This window comes from Pipistrellus kuhlii, unplaced genomic scaffold (assembly GCF_014108245.1).
Source record: "Pipistrellus kuhlii isolate mPipKuh1 unplaced genomic scaffold, mPipKuh1.p scaffold_m20_p_1, whole genome shotgun sequence".
In the NCBI taxonomy this organism is placed as follows: Eukaryota; Metazoa; Chordata; class Mammalia; order Chiroptera; family Vespertilionidae; genus Pipistrellus; species Pipistrellus kuhlii.
Genome location: NW_023425404.1, coordinates 63,279,534 through 63,300,547, shown reverse-complemented (window position 1 = coordinate 63,300,547; position 21,014 = coordinate 63,279,534). Strand labels below are relative to the sequence as shown.

At 44.8% G+C, this 21,014-nt stretch overlaps 1 protein-coding gene across 1 annotated transcript; it reads right to left on the bottom strand.

Annotated features, from left to right (window-relative positions):
* Positions 1 to 1,218: 1,218 nt before the first annotated feature.
* LOC118725335 (polyadenylate-binding protein 2) lies at positions 1,219 to 20,869 on the bottom strand. The gene is made up of 10 exons (XM_036449017.2): positions 20,780 to 20,869; positions 19,875 to 20,314; positions 19,075 to 19,222; positions 6,432 to 6,787; positions 5,987 to 6,101; positions 5,255 to 5,322; positions 4,820 to 4,926; positions 3,257 to 3,344; positions 3,021 to 3,172; positions 1,219 to 2,136 (listed from the first exon to the last, which is right to left on the bottom strand). Exons 2-10 carry the CDS (start codon positions 20,304 to 20,306, stop codon positions 2,097 to 2,099), a joined length of 1,506 nt encoding a protein of 501 aa, XP_036304910.2. The 5' UTR covers positions 20,307 to 20,314; positions 20,780 to 20,869; the 3' UTR covers positions 1,219 to 2,096.
* Positions 20,870 to 21,014: the final 145 nt, after the last annotated feature.

The following is a 21,014-nucleotide window of genomic DNA, read 5'->3' as shown; positions in this document are numbered from 1 at the left end:
CAAGATTTATAAGGATTTTTGATGGCTATTTAGTGCCTCCTGGTGGATAGATGAGACCTTCCCAGCATTAACAGCATAAAGCCACTTTGGTGCAGTGGTACTTACGACAGAATAGATGTGTTGGGCACAGCAACCTTGAGAACATGGTTAATACATGGAGTAAAATTCATGGATGTGGCAGGAAAATTTAATGATCAAGCTGGAAAAGGCCTTAGGTCTACATTTTAGTTTATACTTAGGGCAGCATAAGGGCCTTTCTGCCAACATATTTTTAGTAGTATATAGTACAGCCACTTGCTAGTTAGCTTCTGCAGAAATCTGCACTCAGATTACAAGGCACTTAGTTGAATCTAGTTAAAGACAGACCCTCCAATGCTACCAGTTCACATATAGTACAATAAATGATCAAATGCTAAATTAAGTGGTCAACTAGCCACCTGAGCATTCATAACACTAAGCCATTTACGAGGTGGATTAGACTTGTAGACATAGAGCCATTTTTAAAGATTAAGAATCCAGATTTGGGGCAATCATGGACAAAGTATCCTGGGATCATGCAAAGGACACGGACCGAAGTTTAAGTATTTGAAGCCCTCTAAGTAATGGAGATTTTATGGAAGTTTGAGCAGAGGTGATTACAGTATCCAAGGATTTTAAGACTGACATTAAAAAATAAAATGGAGAAATTAGGTTATTAACATGACCACGTAACTAGACTACTAAATTTCAGGATACTAAAAAGCCGAAAAGCCGGTTTTGATCCTCAAAGACCCAAAATAAATTAGCAAATGTTATGTGGTCACTGCATTGCTAAGGTAATAGAAACTTCACAACTGTTAGCTCAATTTTTGTTTTCTTTCTTACCTTGGGATAGACAGGTTAGCCTACCCAGACCACAATCTTAAGATTCTAGTGGTGATGGGGTGAATAATTCATTTGCACGTTTTATCAGGAACACACACAAAAGTGCTATTAGATCACTCTAATCTAGTCATTCTTTTACTTCCCCAAACTCATTTAATTTACTTCTCAAATACTAATCAGGGCTACATGTCATCCAGAAAGTAGTTTTTTCACTTTAACTCCTGTTCCTTAATTCGTAACTAAGAACTTCCATTCCACAATACCAGCACTTCCTCAGAGGAGAATTAATAGTCTTCTGACATCTAAGACAGACTAGGATGATAAAATAATTCTTACACTCAAAAGGCCAAACAATTTTTATTTTCAAAAACAACTTTATTCATGACACATTTTAAAAAAACTCCCACCCCTTGGAAATGAGCTAGAAAAATAAACAAAATCCACCTCCCACCTCCCTGTTACCACTTCCTCCCATTCCCTCCAAATAAAAGGGAAGGAGAAAAAAAAAAAAAAAAGCAAAGGAAAAACAAAACAAAACTGAAAAACAAAAAAAGTCACCAAACCCCCCAAAACAAGGTAGTGCATTTCCCCAGGGGGAAGGGGAATTTACACTGGAGCCGCTGGGAGCGGAACGTAGATCTTCCGGCTACAGAAACCTGCAAAGAAAGACACTCAAAACAGAAAAAGAAACACAAAAGGAAACAAAATAGATCACCAGGCATCTGAAGGAACAGGGAGCCAGAAAAGAGGGGTGGGATGGGTGGATGACCTGGCAGGACAGGAGCAGGCAGGAGGGTACTGTGAAAGTGAGGAAGATGGAGGGAAGGTAACAAGCAGAACAGTTTGGTGTCCTTCCAGAGCCCTGGGTTTAAAAAAAAAAAATCCCTCCTACCATCCATGCCCACCTACCCTTGAGCAGCCCCCAAAGGGGTGAAGTGGGACAGGGAAACAGTGGGAGCAGCTTGCACAGTTGAGTCGAGTCCATGGCGAATCCCCAGAGTGAATAAGCAGCCCCCTGCCCCACACCCTGGGCCTTCCCCTACTCCCCAAAGCAGGTCCCTCCCCAGCAGTTAGTTATGGGATTCTCCCCCCTTCCACAGTATATCTTTTTTTTTTTTTTTAATATTTTTTTTTCCATCAAGGTCATCTTCTGTTTTCTTTTTTTTTTTTAATTCTTTTTTTTTTCCTTCTTTCCTCTTTTTTCCTCTCTCTCCTCCTAATACACACTTTTTTTAGTAAGGGGAATACCATGAAGTCGCTCTAGCCCGGCCCCTGGAAGAAAGAAGGAGAGTTTGGTGTTAACACAATCACTAGACAGTTCAGAACAAGCCCCTCCCCATGGGCCCTCACCCCAGTTAAGGGAAGGGGGGGCAAAGAAAATTTCCAAGTATACTAAAACTAATCCCGCTAGCTCAGAAACAGTGACACAGCTGGCAAATGGGAGGAGGGATTAACAAAATTATTCTCCAAACAGTGGCAATAGAGAAGTGCATCTGAGACAAAGGAGCAAGGAAAGGGACTCATTGTATGTAGTTTTCTGGATTCTCCACAGGTGTACTTTTGGCCCTCACCAACAGAACCTAACTCCTGGAGCAGATAGGTAAATATTATGAAAAGCCCAGGTCTATATACCTAACTTACCTATTTGAGTGAAGAGAAATAAAGCAAAGCAACATAGGCACCGCAAAAGACTGGCTCAGTTAAAGAGCAAATATCTCAATATCCTCCCACATGGTTGCTGAGGAGGATCAACTAGCCTCTGGTACTCTTCCAAGGAACCTTCAAACGTCAACACCTCCCTAACTAAGAAAAGCAAAAATGTCCAAGCTGTATTTTTGCTGCTCTGAGGCCCTGTTCTTCCAGACCTTCTGTGTAAACCCATTCGGCCACCAATTCTCAAGAAAAATCATGCTGGGGGAAGAAGCCTGTCTCAGAACAGAGTGGAGAAATTCAGCCCTTATGACCAATTCCTGCTCCATAAAATGATGATGAGACTGGCCGCCTGGCATGGCCTGCAACTACCTTCCTCACCCTGCACAGGCAGGAGACCAAGTCCCTGGAGACCAAGGGGAGGGTAAGGGAAGGTTCCTCAGATCAGGAGAGAAGCATAAAGGTTCATGGGACGTGGGGGAGAGGAGCAGCCCATCTATCCTGACCTGTAGACACGACCCCGGGGCCTGCTGTTAAAACCACTGTAGAATCGAGCGCGGGAACTGTTGTAGTTGGTGGTCCGGGCACGGTATCGGGCTCGTGGGAAGCCCCGGTCTGTTGTGCTGATGCCTGGTCTGTTGGTTCGTTTGGGGATTACCTGAGTGAAGGGTGCACAATGTAGAGCTTTAGTCAACCTAGAGCGTTTACATAGAACCAAAATAGCAGTGAACATGGGGCTTACCTTGATTTGTCTTCCTCTAAATAGGGATTCATCTAAGGCCAGGGAAGTCCTCACTGACTCTTTGTCTGAGAACTCTATATATGCAAACCTGCAAAAAAGTGAGACGTTAGCTATCTGAGAATGCAAATAGTAGCTCATAGGTAATATTCAACTTACAGGCAAGCTTTATTTGGGCATAATGTGTTCATCCTTTAAATTATTGGTCAAAAAAATAGTCATACCAGCCAGCTGGCCACATTTCTAAAAAAATATATATTTTATTGCACCGAGAGGGAGAGGGATAGTGAGTCAGAAACATCGATCAGCTGCCTCCTGCACACTTCCCACTTGGTTGGGGATGTGCCTGCAACCAAGGTACACGCCCTTGACTGGAATCGAACCTGGGAAACCTCCCCTAGTCCACAGGCTGACGCTCTATCCACTAAGCCAAACATGCCAGGGCTGGCCACATTTTTTTAATGAGAATTTTAAAAAATATATTTTATTGATTTTGTACAGAGAGGAAGGGAGAGAGTGAGTTAGAAACATTGATGAGAGAATCATCGATCAGCTGCCTCTTGCACACCCCTACTGGGGATATGCCTGCAACCAAGGTACATGCCCTTGACCGGAATCAAACCCGGGACCTTTCAGTCCCCAAGCCAACGCTCTATCCATTGATCCAAACCGCTTTCGGCTTTTTAATGAGAAATTTTAATCAAAATGTCCAGCTATTCTTAGAAAATTGTAAAACAGGGTATATAGGGCCTCAATTTCCATATGACAGAACCTGGTAAGGCCAAGCAGAAGCTGCCCTTCCCCTTCTAGTTCATGATCCCATTCATACTTAGCCTCCACCTTTATTTTGTCTGGCCCCTCAAAGCATTTATGTGCACCCTCTGAAATGCAGATTTGGGCAAAAGTAGGTTTACAGTTGTAAGCAAATTTATTACATATTCTTCCATATCTGCCACTGTGAACCCACTTTGCCCACCCCTGTACATCAACATTAAAGCCATAAGCCCTAGTGGTTTGACTCAGTGGACAGAGCGTCAGCCTTCGGACTGAAGGGTCCGGGGTTCAATTCTGGTCAAGGGCACATGCCCTATTGCAGCCTCCACTGCCAGTAGGGAGTGTGCAGGAGGCAGCCTATCAATGATTCTCTCTCATCATTGATGGTATTATCCCTCTCTCTCCCTACCTACCTGAAATCAATAAAAATTTTTAAAAAAGACACTTGTTTGAATGGCAAGTTAATCTAATCCCCAATATAAAATAATCTTACTTTTATCTATTTATTTAAATCCTCACCTGAGGGTTTTTTTTCCATTGGTTTTTAGAGAGTGGAAGAGAGGGAGAGAGAGAAATATCGATGTGAGATAAACACATTGATTGGTTGCCTCTCACAAGCACCCAGACCAGGGTAGAGGCTGTAACTGAGGCATGTGCTCTTGACCAGAATTAAACCCAGGACCCTTCAGTCCGAAGGCCAACACTCTTAACCACTGGGCCAAACCAGCTAAGGCTACAATAGCCTATTTTTAAATTGTGACTAAAATGACCCCAATATACTTCCACACTTACCCCTTGGGATGGCCACTAAATTTGTCACAGAGTATGGTAACACGGTTGACTGAACCACAGCCATGAAAGTGTGCTTCCAGCTCTTCTGCTGTTGCACCATAGTCCACCTGTGAGGAGATATGTATATATATGGAAGGGGTTACATTTCAAAGGTACTGGATAAATTCCCATCTCAATAGATACACTGCTTAGCCTGTGAGGTATATGTTAACCATCCAGAGGAAGGTATATCAAATCTGGTTCTCCAAGGAACTAATCTCTTTTCTTTCCAACCCCAGAGGCTGTTTTGATTGCTATTACTTTTTACCAACTCCCAACACTCCCTCAGCCCCCAAATCTACCACCTATCCTAGAGATGTTCCTTTCAAGGCTTCTATTAAGTAATTCCCCAAAACAAAACCTCCCACCAACCCCAATCTGGGCCTTAGTACATACATTGCCAACATAGATGGAACGGGCATCAGCCTCCATCTTCTCCTCAATAGACATGATCACTGGGCCAGCTTTGGACGGGAAAAAAAAAAAAAATCAGGAAAAAAATTATTGTTTTTTTACTTGACTAATATATGCACCACCTCCATCCCTAGCGAACACTAAGCTTTTGGTCTGTTCTTTGCTATACCCATTGCCTGAAATAGTGCCTAGCACACAGTAGGTTCTCACTAAATATTAGCCAAGTGAAGAAATAGGATAATACAATCTTAAAAACAAAACAAAAAAACAAAACAAAAAAAGAAAAGAAAAACAGTACAGAAATCCCCTCCGTTCCCAAATCAAGTCCTTAATGAATAGGTTTGGTTGAAAGGATGAGTAAAGGGGAAGCCCCTGCAGCTGAGAGGTTTATCTCAGGACTCCTAACTAAGGAGTCCCCAGTTTAAGGAAGAATTATTAAGCTTGAAGGTCAAATGCCAGCTGGCAATCTCCACACAGGTCAGAGGTAGACTAAGAACAAAGACAAATATATCTGTAACGGGGACAAAGGGAGGCACCCACCACCCTCACCAAAACAGCTTGCTTCACAAAGGTCAAAGGAATCCACAACGGACTGTGGCCGCCGGCACCTGGTCAGTAATTGATGACAAGCTGTTCCAAAGTCCAGGCCAATCTGATCCCGCAAAACCCTTCCAACCCGGGGCCCGGCCCCGCGTGCAAGCGCCGCTCACTCACCATTGCCTGGAGGTGGACTCATGTTCATCTGCTTCTCCACCTCGTTCTGCAGCTCTTTTAGCTTCTCGGCTTCCTCCTCCATCTCCCTGACTCGAGCTTTAATCGCTTCCAGCTCCTGCAACGAGCGGGGGAGGTATGGAGAGGAGCTGAGGAGGAACCGCTGCGGGGCTCTGCCCGCTCTCGCTCCGCACGCGGCCCCGGCCGCGCTCGGCCATTTCCCTCACCCCACGCGAGGGTCATTACGACAAGAAATGCTGGCAGCCTCCTGCACACCGCCACTGGGCGCCCGTGACGCCCCAATCCGCCGGCCCGGCCTCTCGGGGCGGCCGAGGCTCCGGGCCCGGCCCCAGCCACGTTACTCCCCGCCCACCGCACCCCCCGCCCGGCCCAGGGCCTCCCGTGACACGGCCGGTCCGCCGCCAGCTCGCTCGCCTCCTTCCCTCACCGGGTCTTCAATGGCGCCGTCCCCCGGGTCCCCCTCGACCAGTCCCGGCTCCTCCTCCTCCTCCTGGCTGCCGGGGACTCCCGAGCCAGGCCCAGGGCCTGGGGCGCCCGGTGGGGCACGGGGCCGGGGCGGCTCCTCTTCAGGCTCGGGCTCTGGCTCGGGCTCCAGCAGCAGCTCCTCAGACTCCAGTTCCTCAGACTCCAGGCCGTTCCCGTAGTCCCCTGCGCCCCCCGGGGCCCCCTCCCCGGCCTCCCCACCGGCCCCGGGCACAAGATGGCGCCGCCGCCCCGGCCCGGAGCCCCGACCGCCCGCAGCCCCCGCTGCCGCTGCCGCCGCCGCCGCCGCCGCCATCGCCGCTCAGACTGGGGCCCGCCGCCCAGCGATTGGAGAGCTGTGCGGGCCACGCCGACGACTCATTAGTCAAGCAGCCTGCCCGTCATTACGGGCTAAGACTCCATTGGGTAATGTTACTTGGCAATCAAATAAGACCCCACCTCCGAGGCGGGAGATGGCTCCAAATTCTCAAATCCCGGTAGGTGAAATCGGCCAGTCAATCAACGCGCGTCCCACCTCCTCTCAAGTCCTTAGGTAACAATACCGCCACGCTGTGACGCCTTTCCTGCTTCTTCCGCTTATGGGCGGGTGTAAGGGGTATAAGACGCCCCGTGATTGGCCGCTGGCTAGACAAGTGGAAAGGACCAATCTTCCGATTGCCTAGACCCGGTGGCTCAGTCTCAGAAGTCGATTGGCTCGCGAAGGGCTGACGTCCGTTTTGATAGATGACCCTTGCCCTCAAATGGCACGCCGGGCTTCCCGCAAAGGAAAACCCAGGTCACATGACTGACTAGTCTTAAAGTGGCCACCATTTGACACTACTGGTTGTCAACTGTTGGAAGGTATGAGCCGGACACATTGCGGCGGTTTCTGGAAACTGGTCTCCTGACCAGAAAAGCACCCGTAGATGGGAATATTGCTTGAAATGGAGGTCCCCAAGAAGGAGCTTGCTTTTTCCCCATTCAAGTTACTGGTACTACCATCCACCAGGTCTGCCCAACAGGAAAGCAGGGAGGAATCCTTGTTCCAGAGCTCCAAGGCCCTAGTCCTCTCCGTTCTGTCTTCCTGCACGGACGTATTTTCCGAGACCTCTGCGCATGTCCCAGTTTCGCCTGCTCCTTATCTCGCTTGAACTTTTTTGCTTAATCCCCTTAATGGGCCTCTCGACTTCCAGGGTCGCCCCTCCAATCAGCACCACTCCCAGACTGAGTGTGCTCCCCCCCGCCCCCCCTTGCTGTCCAGGTAGCCTCCAAACTACTCACGTGGCTTACAGACCTCAGGACTAGACAACTACACAAATGTTATTTCCGTTCCAGTGCGTGTACCTGCACCCGTTGGTGCCCCTACGTGCAGCTCCTCTTCAGCAAACCTCTTCTGAGAAGCCTTCCACTAGCCTCCCCTCCTCTCCCATGGGGGGCAGGGGAGGGACCTACTTCACTGTGGCCTGAATTATTTTGTGTTGCGTTTCCTAACTAGGTCCTGAGAACTTGGAGATAAGAGTCTGGATCCTAGTTATATTTGCATCTCCACTGTGGGGCAATATATATACGTACCTAGACATAGCTAAGTGTCCAATGTTTGCTGGCAAAGGATGAGTTGACTGAGGGTCTGTGTACCACCCTTCATCTTCAGTGCTTTCCCAGCCCCCAAACCCTCCTTCAGACCCCAGAGGAATTTCTCCGGTTAGGATCCCACCACACTGTTGCACTATTAGATACCAGTGAGACCTAGTCCTGGAAGGCAGGGTTGTCATATTTCAATAGTGACCCTATGCATTTTTTTTTTAAATGAAAGGACAGAGGTACTAAATCAGCAAGAGGGATGTTTGTAGCCAGACCAAGCTATGGTTTGAAAGCCAGTTTAACATGAGCCTAACCAAATAGTTCAACAACCCCAATAGGACCTGGAGGATTTGGACTAGAGGGCATCCCTGTCTGCAAAAACAAAAGTCAAAAGCTTCTCAGTATACCCCACTCTCCCCCCATCACTCACTTTTTCCTCACAAAATCTTACCTCAGAATCAGGGGAACTTGGAGCAGAGTCACAGTCACAGTTGTTTGAAAATTTCTTCATCAGCTTCACTGGTTTGGGAGAACTAAGTTCAGCATGGAAGACAAGCTCTTAAATGTGAGTTCACTGGAAGAAAAACCTTTTATACTATACTTAATCCAATGAAGATTTGGGTGTTTAATCTAAACAAACCAATTTAGAGAAATAGGATTATTTTTAAATGCCTTCATTCCTAATTTTGTTGAGCACTTGATTTTGTAGCAGGCACAATCCTAGCCTCTTTACTATTGTATATTATCTCATTGCAGTCTCATGACCACCCTAGGAAGTATTTCCAAAACTATAATCTTTTTTACAGATGAGGAATAAGTAAAGTAACTTGCCCAAGTCATGAAACTAATTAGAAGTGAGCAGGAATTAAAAGTTAGTTTGCAAAGTTCAGATCCATCAAAATTACTGTAAGGTTTGTTTTAAAACACAAAGATTACATTATGTATGATGCTGAAACTGGAAAAAAAACTAAGTTCCAACAATAGACAAGTGTTTAGGCAAACTATAATATATCCAAAGATTATTATGTACCTATTAAAAGGTCTACACAACCCTAGCTGATTTGGTTCAGTTCGATCCCCAATATATAGAGCGTCGGCTCTCAGCCTGAAGGGTCCGGGGTTCGATTCCAGTCAAGGGCATGCACCTTGGTTGCAGTTTCCCCAGCCCTGGTCAAGGTGGGTACAGAAGGCAACTAATCAATGTGTCTCTCTCACATTGATGTTTCTGTTTCTCCCTCTACCTCCTACTCTCTCTAAAAATCAATAGAAAAATGTCCTTAGGTGAGAATTAGCAAAAATAAATAAATAAAAATAAAAGGTTTACACATAATAGTATGTAATAACATACAAAAATTTTTGTTAGTCTAAAAAAGTAGAATGCAAATTTGTATGTAAAGAATGATTAAAACTATGTATATCTTATTTAAAAAAATAAAAACAGCCTAAACTGGTTTGGCTCAATGGATAGATCATCAGCCTGTGGACTGAAGGGTCCCGGATTCAATTCTAGTCAAGGGCATGTACCTTGGTTATGGACATATCCCCAGTAGGGGGTGTGCAGGAGGCAGCTGATCTGTTTCTCATCAATGTTTCTGGCTATCTCCCTTCCTCTCTGTAAAAAATCAAAAATATTTTTTTAAAAATAAATTAAAAAAATAAAAAACAAAAACAAAAAATTAGGTATTGGGGGTAAAAAAGAACAAGAACCAGTGTAGGCTTATCTTTGGCTAAATGTACCAAAAGCTTTTAAAATGTAATTGTAGCCCTGACCGGTTTGGCTTAGAGGAGCATCAACCTGCGGATTCAAGGGTCCCAGGTTCGATTCCGGTCAAGGGCATGTATCTTGGTTGCGGGCACATCCCCAGTAGGGGGTGTGCAGGAGGCAGCTAATTGATGTTTCTCTCCCAGCGATGTTTCTAACTATCTCTCTCCCTTCTTCTCTGTGCAAAGTCAATAAAAATATTTTTTAAATACAAAATATGTGATTGTATTTCTTATTATCTATTCTAAAGAAATAATCCAGCCTGGTGGGTGTGAACTAGGAGGGCATGGTTTGATTCTTGGTCAGGGCACATACCCAGGTTGCAGGCTGGATCCCCAGTAAGGGATGTGCAGGGGGCAGCGGATCGATGATTCTCGCATCATTGATGTTTCTCTTTCTCCCTCTGCCTTCCTCTCTTTCTAAAATCAATAGGAACATTTTATAAACAAAGAAATAATCTAAATACTGGAAAAACATTTGAGAATTAAAATATCCATCAAAATGAAAAAAATGTAAACAATTTTAACGTGCAATTGGGCATTTTTAGGAAAATTATTGTACGAACATAGATGTAATTTTTAATAGTCATTATGCCTTCAAAATAGTTTAATAAAGAAAAATGCTTGCTAAATAATAGAATTGTAGTATACATTACGTATAAGTGTGATCATAAAATATAAGCATAGATAAAAGATGGGAAAGCAATTGCCAAAACATTAATAGTGGTTCTTTCTGGGAAGTAGGATTATGATTGATCTTCTTCTTTATAATCTTCTATGTTCTATAATTTCCCCACAATATCATATATTATTTTTATTTAAAATTTGTAAAATTGCCAACTTCCAAACTTACTCTAATAAGCATGATTACTTTTTTAAACACATTAAAAAAAGGATATTTGCATGGTTTCTTATAAAGATACTTCCCTGTTAGAAGGCATGGGTTTCATCTTATTGATATTTACCCATTGCCTATTCCTATGTGCTCAATAAGTGATAACTAAGTGAATCATCTTCTGTAAAATATGATTTAATTTCTTGCCTGTTATTGATCTTTAAAGAACATCAAAATGATGACTCTGAGAATGATTATTTTATTTTATTTTTTTGAGAATGATTTTTAAAAATCATTTAATGATATGAGATTCACCCATTATGCATATAATTTTCCTTCAGTAATAACCTATCAATAGAGAGCTGTAGAACTTTGGGAAAACTGAAACTCAGTGATGTGCCCAAGAAGAAGGAAAAATATGTTAATAGAAGTGAATGGTCAGTGCAATTGCGAAAAGGAGAATTAAATCAGTAAAACAAGTTCTGTCCGGAAGGGAAAAGTTTTCTCACTAAACATAAATACTTGGCTTCTTGGTAATTCAATGTCCATTTTTGACTCTTGCTTTGAAAAAAAAAATCTTTTTGCTTAATATTATTTATTGATTTTAAAGAAAGAATCATCTATTTGTTGTTCCATTTGTATATGCATTAATTAGTTAATTCTTGTATGTGCCCTGTGGGGGATTAAACCCACAACCGTGGGATAATGCTCTAACCCAGTGGTCGGCAAACTCATTAGTCAACAGAGCGGCAAAACACGGCTTGAGAGCCGCGTGTGACTCATGAGCCACAGTTTACAGACCACTGCTCTAACCAACTGAGCTACCTGGCCAGAGCTCTGCTTTTTACCAGCTACAATAATTCTCTAAAATCTAGAACTACTATTAGTCACACATGGGTATTGAGCCCGTGAAACAATGAGTAGTCTAAAATGAGATGTGCTGGAAGTGTCAAATATATATCCAATTTCAATGACTTAGTATGAAAAGGAGACTATATCTTTATTGTTTAATATTAATTTTAGGTTGAAATGGTAAGTTTTTATATACTGGGTTAAATAAAATATTATTAAAATTAGTTTTACCTATTTTTTTGTTTGTTCTTTGAATCCTCACCTGAGGACATACTTATTGATTTTAGAGAGGGGGGGAGGAAAAGAGAGAAACATTGATATGAGAAAGGAGCATCAATCTGTTGCTTTCCTGAATGCGCTCCAATTAGGAATCGAACCCACAACCTAGGTATGTGCTGTGAGCAGAAATTGAACTTGAAACCTTTCAGTGCACAGGACAGTGCTCTAACATACTGAGTCACCCTGGCTCATTTTCAGTGAGGCTACTGGAAAATGTAAAACTACCTCTGTGGCTTGTTTTCTATTTATATTGGACAGTGTTAATCTAGAATCTTAGAGCTTGATTGTTTTACTCTATTTTGAAACAGACTCTCAATTTTTTAAAAGGTATTTTTTGTTATTAATCCTCACTGGAGGATATTTTTGCATTGAATTTTAGAGAAAGTGGGAGGGATGGAGACAAAGCGAGAAAAACATCAATGTGAGAGAAACACATTGATTGGTTGCCTCCCGGCCAGGGATTGAGCCTGCAACTGAGGTACATGCCTTTGACTGGAATCCAGGACCCTTTAAAGGGTGGATGCTCTATCCACTGAGACAAACCAGCTAGGGCTCTTTCTTTTATAAAATAATAAATAAATAAATAAATAAATAAATAAATAAAAATATATGTATGTATGCATTGATTTTAGAGAGGAAGGGAGAGGGAGAAATATCAGTGATTTAGAGAGAATCATTGATCAGCAGCCTCCTGCACACCCCCTACTGGGATGGAGTCTGAAACCTGAGCATGTGCCCTGGCCCGGAATCAAAGCATGGTCTCCTGGTTCATAGGTTGACACTCAACCACTGAGCCACACCTGCGGGGCCAGACTCCAATTCTTTCTAGTCAAAGTCCAGCCCTACCTACTTCAATCCCCAGGTCTGCCCTTGTATATAAGTGGGGTGGCCATTTAAATGAGAAGGAACCTCTGTTTGGCTGCTTAATTTCCATTCTGTTTGGTTAACTTTTTAAAAACTTTGTACCTAAAAATCTTATTTTAAAATACTGTACCAGAATTGTGTATTCCTTATTAAAATATCAGAAAATAGCCCGGCCCTGTGTTGCTGAGGTTGAGGGTCGAGGCATGCACCAAGCGGTCCCAGTCAGGGTACATGCCCGGTTGTAGACTCGATCCCCAGTAGGGGCATGCAGGAGGCAGCCAATATATGTTGATGCATCAATGTTTCTATCTCTCTCTCCCCTTCCTGTCCTCTTGCTCTAAATTCAATAAAAATAAATAAACAAAATCAATAAAAAGACATTTTAAAATATATTTTTATTTATTTTTTAAAATATATTTTATTGATTTTTACAGAGAGGAAGAGAGATAGAGTTAGAAACGTCGATGAGAGAGAAACATCGACCAGTTGCCTCTTGCACACCCCCTATCGGGGATGTGCCCACAACCAAGGTACATGCCCTTGACTGGAATCGAACCCAGGACCCTTCAGTCCGCAGACCGATGCTCTACCACTGAGCCAAACCGGTTTCGGCTAAAATATATTTTTATTGATTTCAGAGAGGGAAAGAGAGATAGAAACATCAATGATGAGAGAGAATCATTGATTAGCTACCTCCTGCATGACGCCCTCTGGGGATTAAGCCTGCAACCAACCCAGGCATGTGCCCTAACCAGGAATTGAACCATGACCTCCTGATTCATAGGTTGATGCACAACCACTGAGATTCCCAGCTGGGCAATAAAAACGTTTTTTTAAAAAAACATCAGAAAATACTGGTAACAAAAAGAATTAAACAAAATCACCCATAAAATCCACCACCCAGAGATAATCACTACTGATATTTTGGTATATACCCTTCCTGAAATTTTCAACACAAAAATACATATAGAGGCATGTGTGCACACATTTATTTATTTTGGGGAACATACTGTATGTATTTTCCGGCGTATAAGACGACTTTTGAAATGAAAAAAAGGCAACCGAAAATCGGGGGCAAAAGACCAAAATTGCACAAAAATTACCTGCAGATCTTGATGGCAAAGTAAGTCTTTTCTTTGAAGTGGGGGGTAGTCTTATACAGCAAATATAGGCCTAAACCTATGTTTTAACTGTAAAATTAGGGGGTTGTCTTATACGCCAGAAAATACGGTATATATATATATTTTTTTTAAATATATTTTTTTATTGATTTCAGAGAGGAAAGAAGAAGGGGTGGGGAGAGAAGCATCAATGAGAGAATCGCTGACTGGCTGCCTCCTGCATGCCCCCAACTGGGGATAGAGTCCACAATCCGGGCATATGCCCTGATTGGGAATCGAACCCTGATCTTCTGGTTCTTAGGTTGACACTCAACCACTGAGCCACTCCAGCTAGGGTGTATATATTATTTTCTAACCTATTTTCTTTTTTATCCAATAAGACACAGAAACATCTTTCCATATCAATAAAATATTTTTCCAGTTTCATTTTTAATATATATTTTTATTGATTTCAGAGAAGAAAGGAGAGGGAGATGGAGATAGAAACATCAATGATAAAAATCATTGATCAGCTGCCTCCTGCACATCCCCTACTGTGGATTGGGCCAGACATGTGCCCTTGACCAGAATCAAACCCAGGACCTTTCAGTCCGCAGGCTGACACTCTATCTACTAAACCAAACCAACTAGGGCTCCAGTTTCATTTTTAATGACTTTACTTGTCACCTTAGAAATGAAGCCTTTCCTAACCACTCTATTTAAATTTGAAATCTGTACCTTCCATTATTTTTTTATTTTGAATTATTTTTCTTCATAGCGTTTTAAAAACATATATTTTTATTTATTTACAAGAGGAAGGAAAAGGGAGAGAGAGAAGCTTCAATGATGAGAGAATCATTGATCACTGGGGATGGAGCCCACAACCCCAGGGTGTGCCCTTGACCAGAATCGAACCTGGGACTCTTCAGTCTGTAGGCTGATGCTCTAGCCATTTAGCCAAACTGGCTAGGCTCTTCATAGCATTTGTCACCTAACATTAAATGTCACATTCGTGAATATTGTGAAATTTATTTATCTTATTTGTTTCTCTTACTAGAATGTAAGTAACATGATGGCAGAAATCTGTGCTTGTTTGTTCACTTCTCTACGTCAGTGCCTAGTACTATGCTTAACACACAAAAAATGTTTGAATATTTTGCTACATGAATGACTGAATGAGACTATATAACATTTCATTATATTGTTTTCTGGTTGATTGTTAAAATACTGTAATTTATATTTCATCTATATCCACATTTAAGGCAGCTTTTAAAGTTTTCAAAGGATCTGGTCTTAAGTATAATAAAAACACAGAATATCTACAATCCAACAATTTGCTAAAATTGTAACTAAATGTTGCTTAACTTTAACCAAAAGTGCCATTTGGAGAAATAACATTTATAGAAAACTGAAAGGTAAACAATCCACCTGTCCATTTAGTCTAAAATGAGTCCCTTTGACCAGAATCGAATCCAGGACCCTTCAGTCCACAGGCCGATGCTCTATCCACTGAGCCAAATCAGCCTGGGCCATGTTTTGTCTTTTGAGTATTCTAGTAAGATGTTGCTTTTTGGCAAGTATAAGTTAATCAATTATTAAACCAAAAACACTGCAGTGGAGATAAATGCTCTAGCTATCATAACCTGAAGGTATTAACTATTAAGAGCATCCAATTCCCCTTTCCCCTAGTACCATGTTCACCAAGCCACTCTCAAATTTTAAGATGTCCTACCTGTATATATATTTTTTTTTACAGAGAATGGAAATGCAACCCTGCCTCTAAGCAATATACTTCCTTCTACATTTTTAACACATAAACCCAAATATTTTATTGCATTGGATTCTAGAAAGACTAGAAAATTCTGCTTGTAATTTAAAATTAGGATCACTATTTCTGTCAGACATGATTTTGATGTGGTCCTCGACTAGAAGTACAGAGAATGGGCTAATTCCTGTAGTTTCCAACCAGCTTAGCAGTTTGCATGAAAATGTCTGAAACCAAATATCTCAAGGGACCAGGAAAGGAAGCAGGAACTTCATTTTCGCCAGACTTATTTTAAGTCTAAATAAAGTAGGCCACAGGGTATATTGGGAAGAAATGCTCATCATCACACGCTTCTGATTAGAGTTTGAACACAACTGGGGACCTGACTGCCATCATACAAAGATCTTTGGTAGGCTTTCTTTGTGCCGTTTCAAAGTACCACATACACACCACCTCTGAAGGCTTGGGCTGGCACAGATGGAGTTCTTAGCTTTAGGCACTTGACAAAAGTGGCAAGATAGGGGAACAACTCTGATTTCCTATCTCAACGCTTTCCAAAATCTCTAATATTCCAATTTTTGCCTTTAACAAAGGGCATGACGAGATGATTGGATCAAGAAATGTCCTGGGGTGGTGGGGGAAGAAGTCCATTGGGGGAAAGGAAACATATATAAAACTTTAGACAATTAAAAAAAATTATAAAAAGAAAGAAACATCCGGACCCCAGGCTACACAGTGTAGAAGTCACAAACCCTGATCAGTCCTTCTCATTAAACTTCTGGGCTTTATTTATTATTTATTTCTTTAATACGACCATTACATATTACACAAAAATAAAAGTCAAACGAACTTGGTATTTATAAATTATTAAATAAAAATACAGGAATATATATTTATATTTATAGAGCTTTCTCTTTTCTTCTAAACTAACCAAATCTTTCTCCCGCCATTTTGTGATTTAAAAAAGTAAAATAGTGTATGCCCTAGAACAAGTGGGGAGTGGGCTTAATAATCGCAGGACCCAGTTGCTCTACTTCTGCTCTTTCCTTGGCCTAAGCAAATCCCTATTTGCCCCTTTGAGCTCTGGAGAAAAGGAAACACCCTCTCCACCCATTTAATCTCTGAAAAATAGCAATTAGATTTATGTCCCTTATTTAAAAAAAAAAAAAAAAAAAAAAAAAAGGAAGGGGTTTAAAAACTAGGAACCATACTCAGGCTTCCTGGCCAAGAACTAATCCCAAGGAACTATATGGCTCTAGAAGAGTCTCTACTTTTCCCTGACAGAAGATTCTCTGGAGTTTCCATTGCCCCTCAAGAAGGGCCAGATGGTTCAAAACAGCTCACTGTGGTCCCACCAAAGCTATGCTTCTAGGAATCCATACCAACCCCCTTTCACTTTCAGAATACAGCCCCTCCTTCCACCCAGGTGTGAAGGCCTCAGAGTGGGGCATCTCAGTAACCATGGTCCCCATTGCCCCTGTTTGCTAAAGGCCCCCAGAAGAGCTAACATGGAAAGGCACCCTGGAGTAGAGGGTAGGGTGATGAGTCTGCCCCAAATCTGGGGGAGCACAAGCTCCAATTTGGAGCTGATGGTCTAGTCAGTGGTTTTCTAACTTTTTCAGCAGCAAACCCCTTAATGCAAATAAAATCTTACCCTGAACCCCGACATGTAAGACAACTACAAGGAGAGCTGTTCTGTTTGAGGGCAAGTAGTCCAGCCTGTTCAGAGTGCCACCCTCTGCCCTCCTCTTTCACCTTCACTTTCCCCAAGGACTCCTGAGGCAACCCCTAGGAAATGTTGGGGCTCTGCCAAGCAGTTTGAAAACTACTGGCCTAGTTAGTCCTGAGCAGGTCAGAGACACCCCCACCCCCACCCCAATGGCCTGCCACAGAGCAGCGCTGAGTTCCTAGCATCAGCATACTCAGGACAGGCCAGTGGCACATGCAGCCTACCACCTCCCCCATAAACACCATTGAAAAGTGCAGCCCTCGCTCAAGCGTAAAAGTTTGGGCTAACCACCTGAGGCCAATTTTGGTCCCACATTTTAGTGAGTACAACTATGTTGCCACCTTCTGGGACCAAGTGAAAAATCTCCAAGAAGAGTTAACCATGGTCTAGCTAAGCTGATCAGTGCTCAGGGTCAAGGGCAGGGTTCTAGAGCACTGAGTGTGGAGAAGTCAGCATCGGAGAGCAGCAATTTTAGCACCTTAGAAAGTGCAGCAGTGAGGTCTGGCTCAGGGCATGCATTTGGAGTGAAATCATCTTTCTCAAAAGAAAAAGCTATCATCTGAATCTGTTCTAGAGGGCTGTGAGCACTAAAGTTAACATTCGCAGACTCTGAGGTACAGACAAGTAACACCCATGCAAGTAGCGTGGCTTCAAAGAAAATACATATGCTTCCAGATCACGGGAAGTACTCTAGAACCCAAACACCTGGCCCTTGACAAAGCAGCATCAGAGCCCACCACACGGAACAGGCCAGGCACGAGTACACATCACCCTCACACCCACGGGTTTCAGAGCTGGAATGTTCCTCTCAAGGCATCAACAGTCTCACTGAGACATCGTGCAGGACCCAGACTGTATTCCAGATCAGCATGTACGTCTCCACTCAGAAGGAAAATTAATTAGAGCCCCAATTTAGAGTTTACGTTTGGGAACATAAGGTCCCAGAGATCGGGAACACTTTAGGCACCAGTGTACCCCAGTGGGAGAGGAAGGCAGCGGGCAGGTCCAGCTACCAATGCCTCTTCCCACTGCAGGCTCCGCAGCCCTGCCTTTCTGTCAGAGCCCAGGAGGCAGCAGCAAGTGCATGACGCACAAGGAAGGGGGACCGTGGAGGAACAAGGCCAGCTGTAGAACTGCACTTCTCTCCAGAGCCCTGCTCACGACTTTCTGCAGAGAAGTGCCCGAAGCCCTCAACTGCATACAGTGTTTCTCCCTCAGCCTTGAGGCAACGGGACACGGGAAGGAGGGAGGGGGGACTGAGAGTGAGGCAGAGAACTGCCCCTGCTCTTGCCACTGCAAGAGGGAATGTTTTCTCCTTAGTCCCACTACTGCCAGATCAGACAAGCAGCCCAGCATGCACATGAGCACGCGTGCACATGCACACGCATGTCCAAGCAGCCCCCTGTCGCAGCCACCTCTCCCTATCACCTGAGAATCTGAGCTTCCATTCAAAGGGACGTGCCCTCTGTGTTTCCCCCAAATCCCACTCATCCAATGGAGATGCCAGCCCCTTATGCAAGTTCGCCTTCCTCAGGGCTGCAAACTGAGCTCCAGCTGGTTTCCTGTGCCCACACCTGTAGGCATGATCCCTCCCTCAGCCCCTCCCCCTGGAATGACTCCGTCTCCTGGCCCCCTGACTTTCCAGATACATTCTCCAAGGTCTCCAGTTCACTATTCCAACTGCCTGCCTGGCACACTCAGTTCCCTCACACACTATCCTGCCCGTTCCCATCCTAGTTCCATGCCCATCCATTCACCCCACTTCTTTTAAGGGCATTCTCTGTTCAGTTCCTGCTTTCCTGTCCCCCGCCACACCTAGCCCACTTGGCCCTGGACTTCCTCACTTGCTGGCAAAAAATGCTCCTACAGTTACCAAGGCCCCCAGCGCCACGGCCCCCGTCAGCACTGTTCTCACTGAGGCCCAGTTCCCCTCCCGCAGGCGGCGCGCCTCCTCCAGGGCCCCGTCCCCGTACAGAGCTGTGAACTCCGCCTGTGGGAGAGAAAGGAAGCAGGAGAGAAAGGAGAAAGGGATATCAGGAGAGGAAAGAGGCAAGAGGAGAGGGAGAGTTCCAGTTCATTCACTGCAAGCACTACCCCACGCCCAGCCCCGCTCTGGCCAAAGCTAACTGGCTGCATCCCCTCTCATCCCCCCTGAGCCCCTGGCAAATCTGCCTTCCCTGCCTCAGGTGAATCCAACTGTTCCTTGGACAAAAATTCTGCTAAAAAAATAAAATAAGAAATTCTACTCAGAACTGGCATCCTTTGACTAGTCTTGCCTGACCACCGCCCTCCCTGAGTCCTGCCCCCATGCCAGTGGACTCAAGTGTAAAATGACGTCTGAATGCCATTTGTCTGCTGGCACTTCCATGGGGACTGTGGGTTCTGTCCTCTACTATAGACCATGTGCCCATCCAGTGATGGCTGCATGGCAGCCCCGGAGGGCAGCATCTAGCGCCATGCCCATAGCGAGGGCATCTGATTCCACCCAAATAAGGAGTCTCAGCCCCCATGCCTCATTTATTCCCAGCACAGCCTCCCAGCCTCCAGCCAGAGCACCCCCTCTTCCTTTCCCCCCCCCACGCCCCTCCTGGCGACCAGCTTTGCAGAGGGATGTGCAGAGCAGCAACTGAGAAGCTTCTTACCCAGCCCCCACTACTGTGGATCCAGTCGGCCAGCCGCGTCTCCAGGTAGGCCACCATCCACTCCTGTACTTGTCCCACAAGTGGCTCCATCTCCTTGTTGACACTCTCAGCACACAGAGCAGCTCCGAAGACAAAGAAGGCCACAAGGCGACCCCAGTTGGGGCCCCCTTGGAAGAGTTCGTCAGAGACCTGGGTGAAGCGTTGCTGGGCTGAGCCCGGGGTCACATGCAGCTGAGCCGCCAGGTCAGAGAAGGTGCGACGGAAACGAGTCTCGAACTCGTCTCCAGCTGCCCGCATGGCTTGGTGCAGCGGGTCAGCTGCCGGGCCCTCTCCGGGACCCGCTCCACAGACATAACCCTTCTGCCTCAGCTTGTAGCCTACGAAGTCTGCCACCAGAGCCCGTGTGTCTGGGGCCGAGGCTGGGGTCGCCATCCGGGCAGCTGTAAAGGTCAAGGGTGAAAGGCTGGCATGAATATATAGAGTCAGAGACACAGAATGGGGCATTTCAGGTTTGGCCGACTCAATGAGACAGGAAGGAAGGTGGGAGGGAATGTTCAGAGACCACTAGGCAGGGAGAGGCGACAACAAGGAGATTAAATCCTAATGACGGGCCAGGGAGTGAGGGGCTGACCATTAAATTCGTAATATCCCGAATTAAATGTAAACAAGGTAATTTAAAACCACTTTAGATTTTACCCACAATAAGACAACACCAGTTCCATGACACCCTACAAACCCCTCTCTGTAGCACACAGCTTTGGGCTACAGAAGAGGCTTAGCACCTCCCCAGAGGTAAGATGTGAAGATGCTGGCAGAGGCACAAGATGGGGGAGGAGACAGGGGCGGGAGGGGAGGGTGGGGGAGCCACAGGGTTGCCAGGGGCAGAGAAGGAAGGGCACACTCACCCAGCCTGGATGGCAGCTTTCTTAGGACCCAGCACTGGTGGCAAGGAGCCCCCAGCTGGGGCCTTTCATCCTCCCGGCCTGCGTGGAGCCCTGGGAAGGGGAGGAGCATATCAGAGCTAGATGGGGAAGGCCTGGGGTTAGGGTCTGGGCTGAGAAAGGCTGGGACTGCAGCTCCCAGGACCAGGCCCCCGCCTCCAACGCTCTGCCAGCTGTGTGGCCGAATCCATGTTTAATG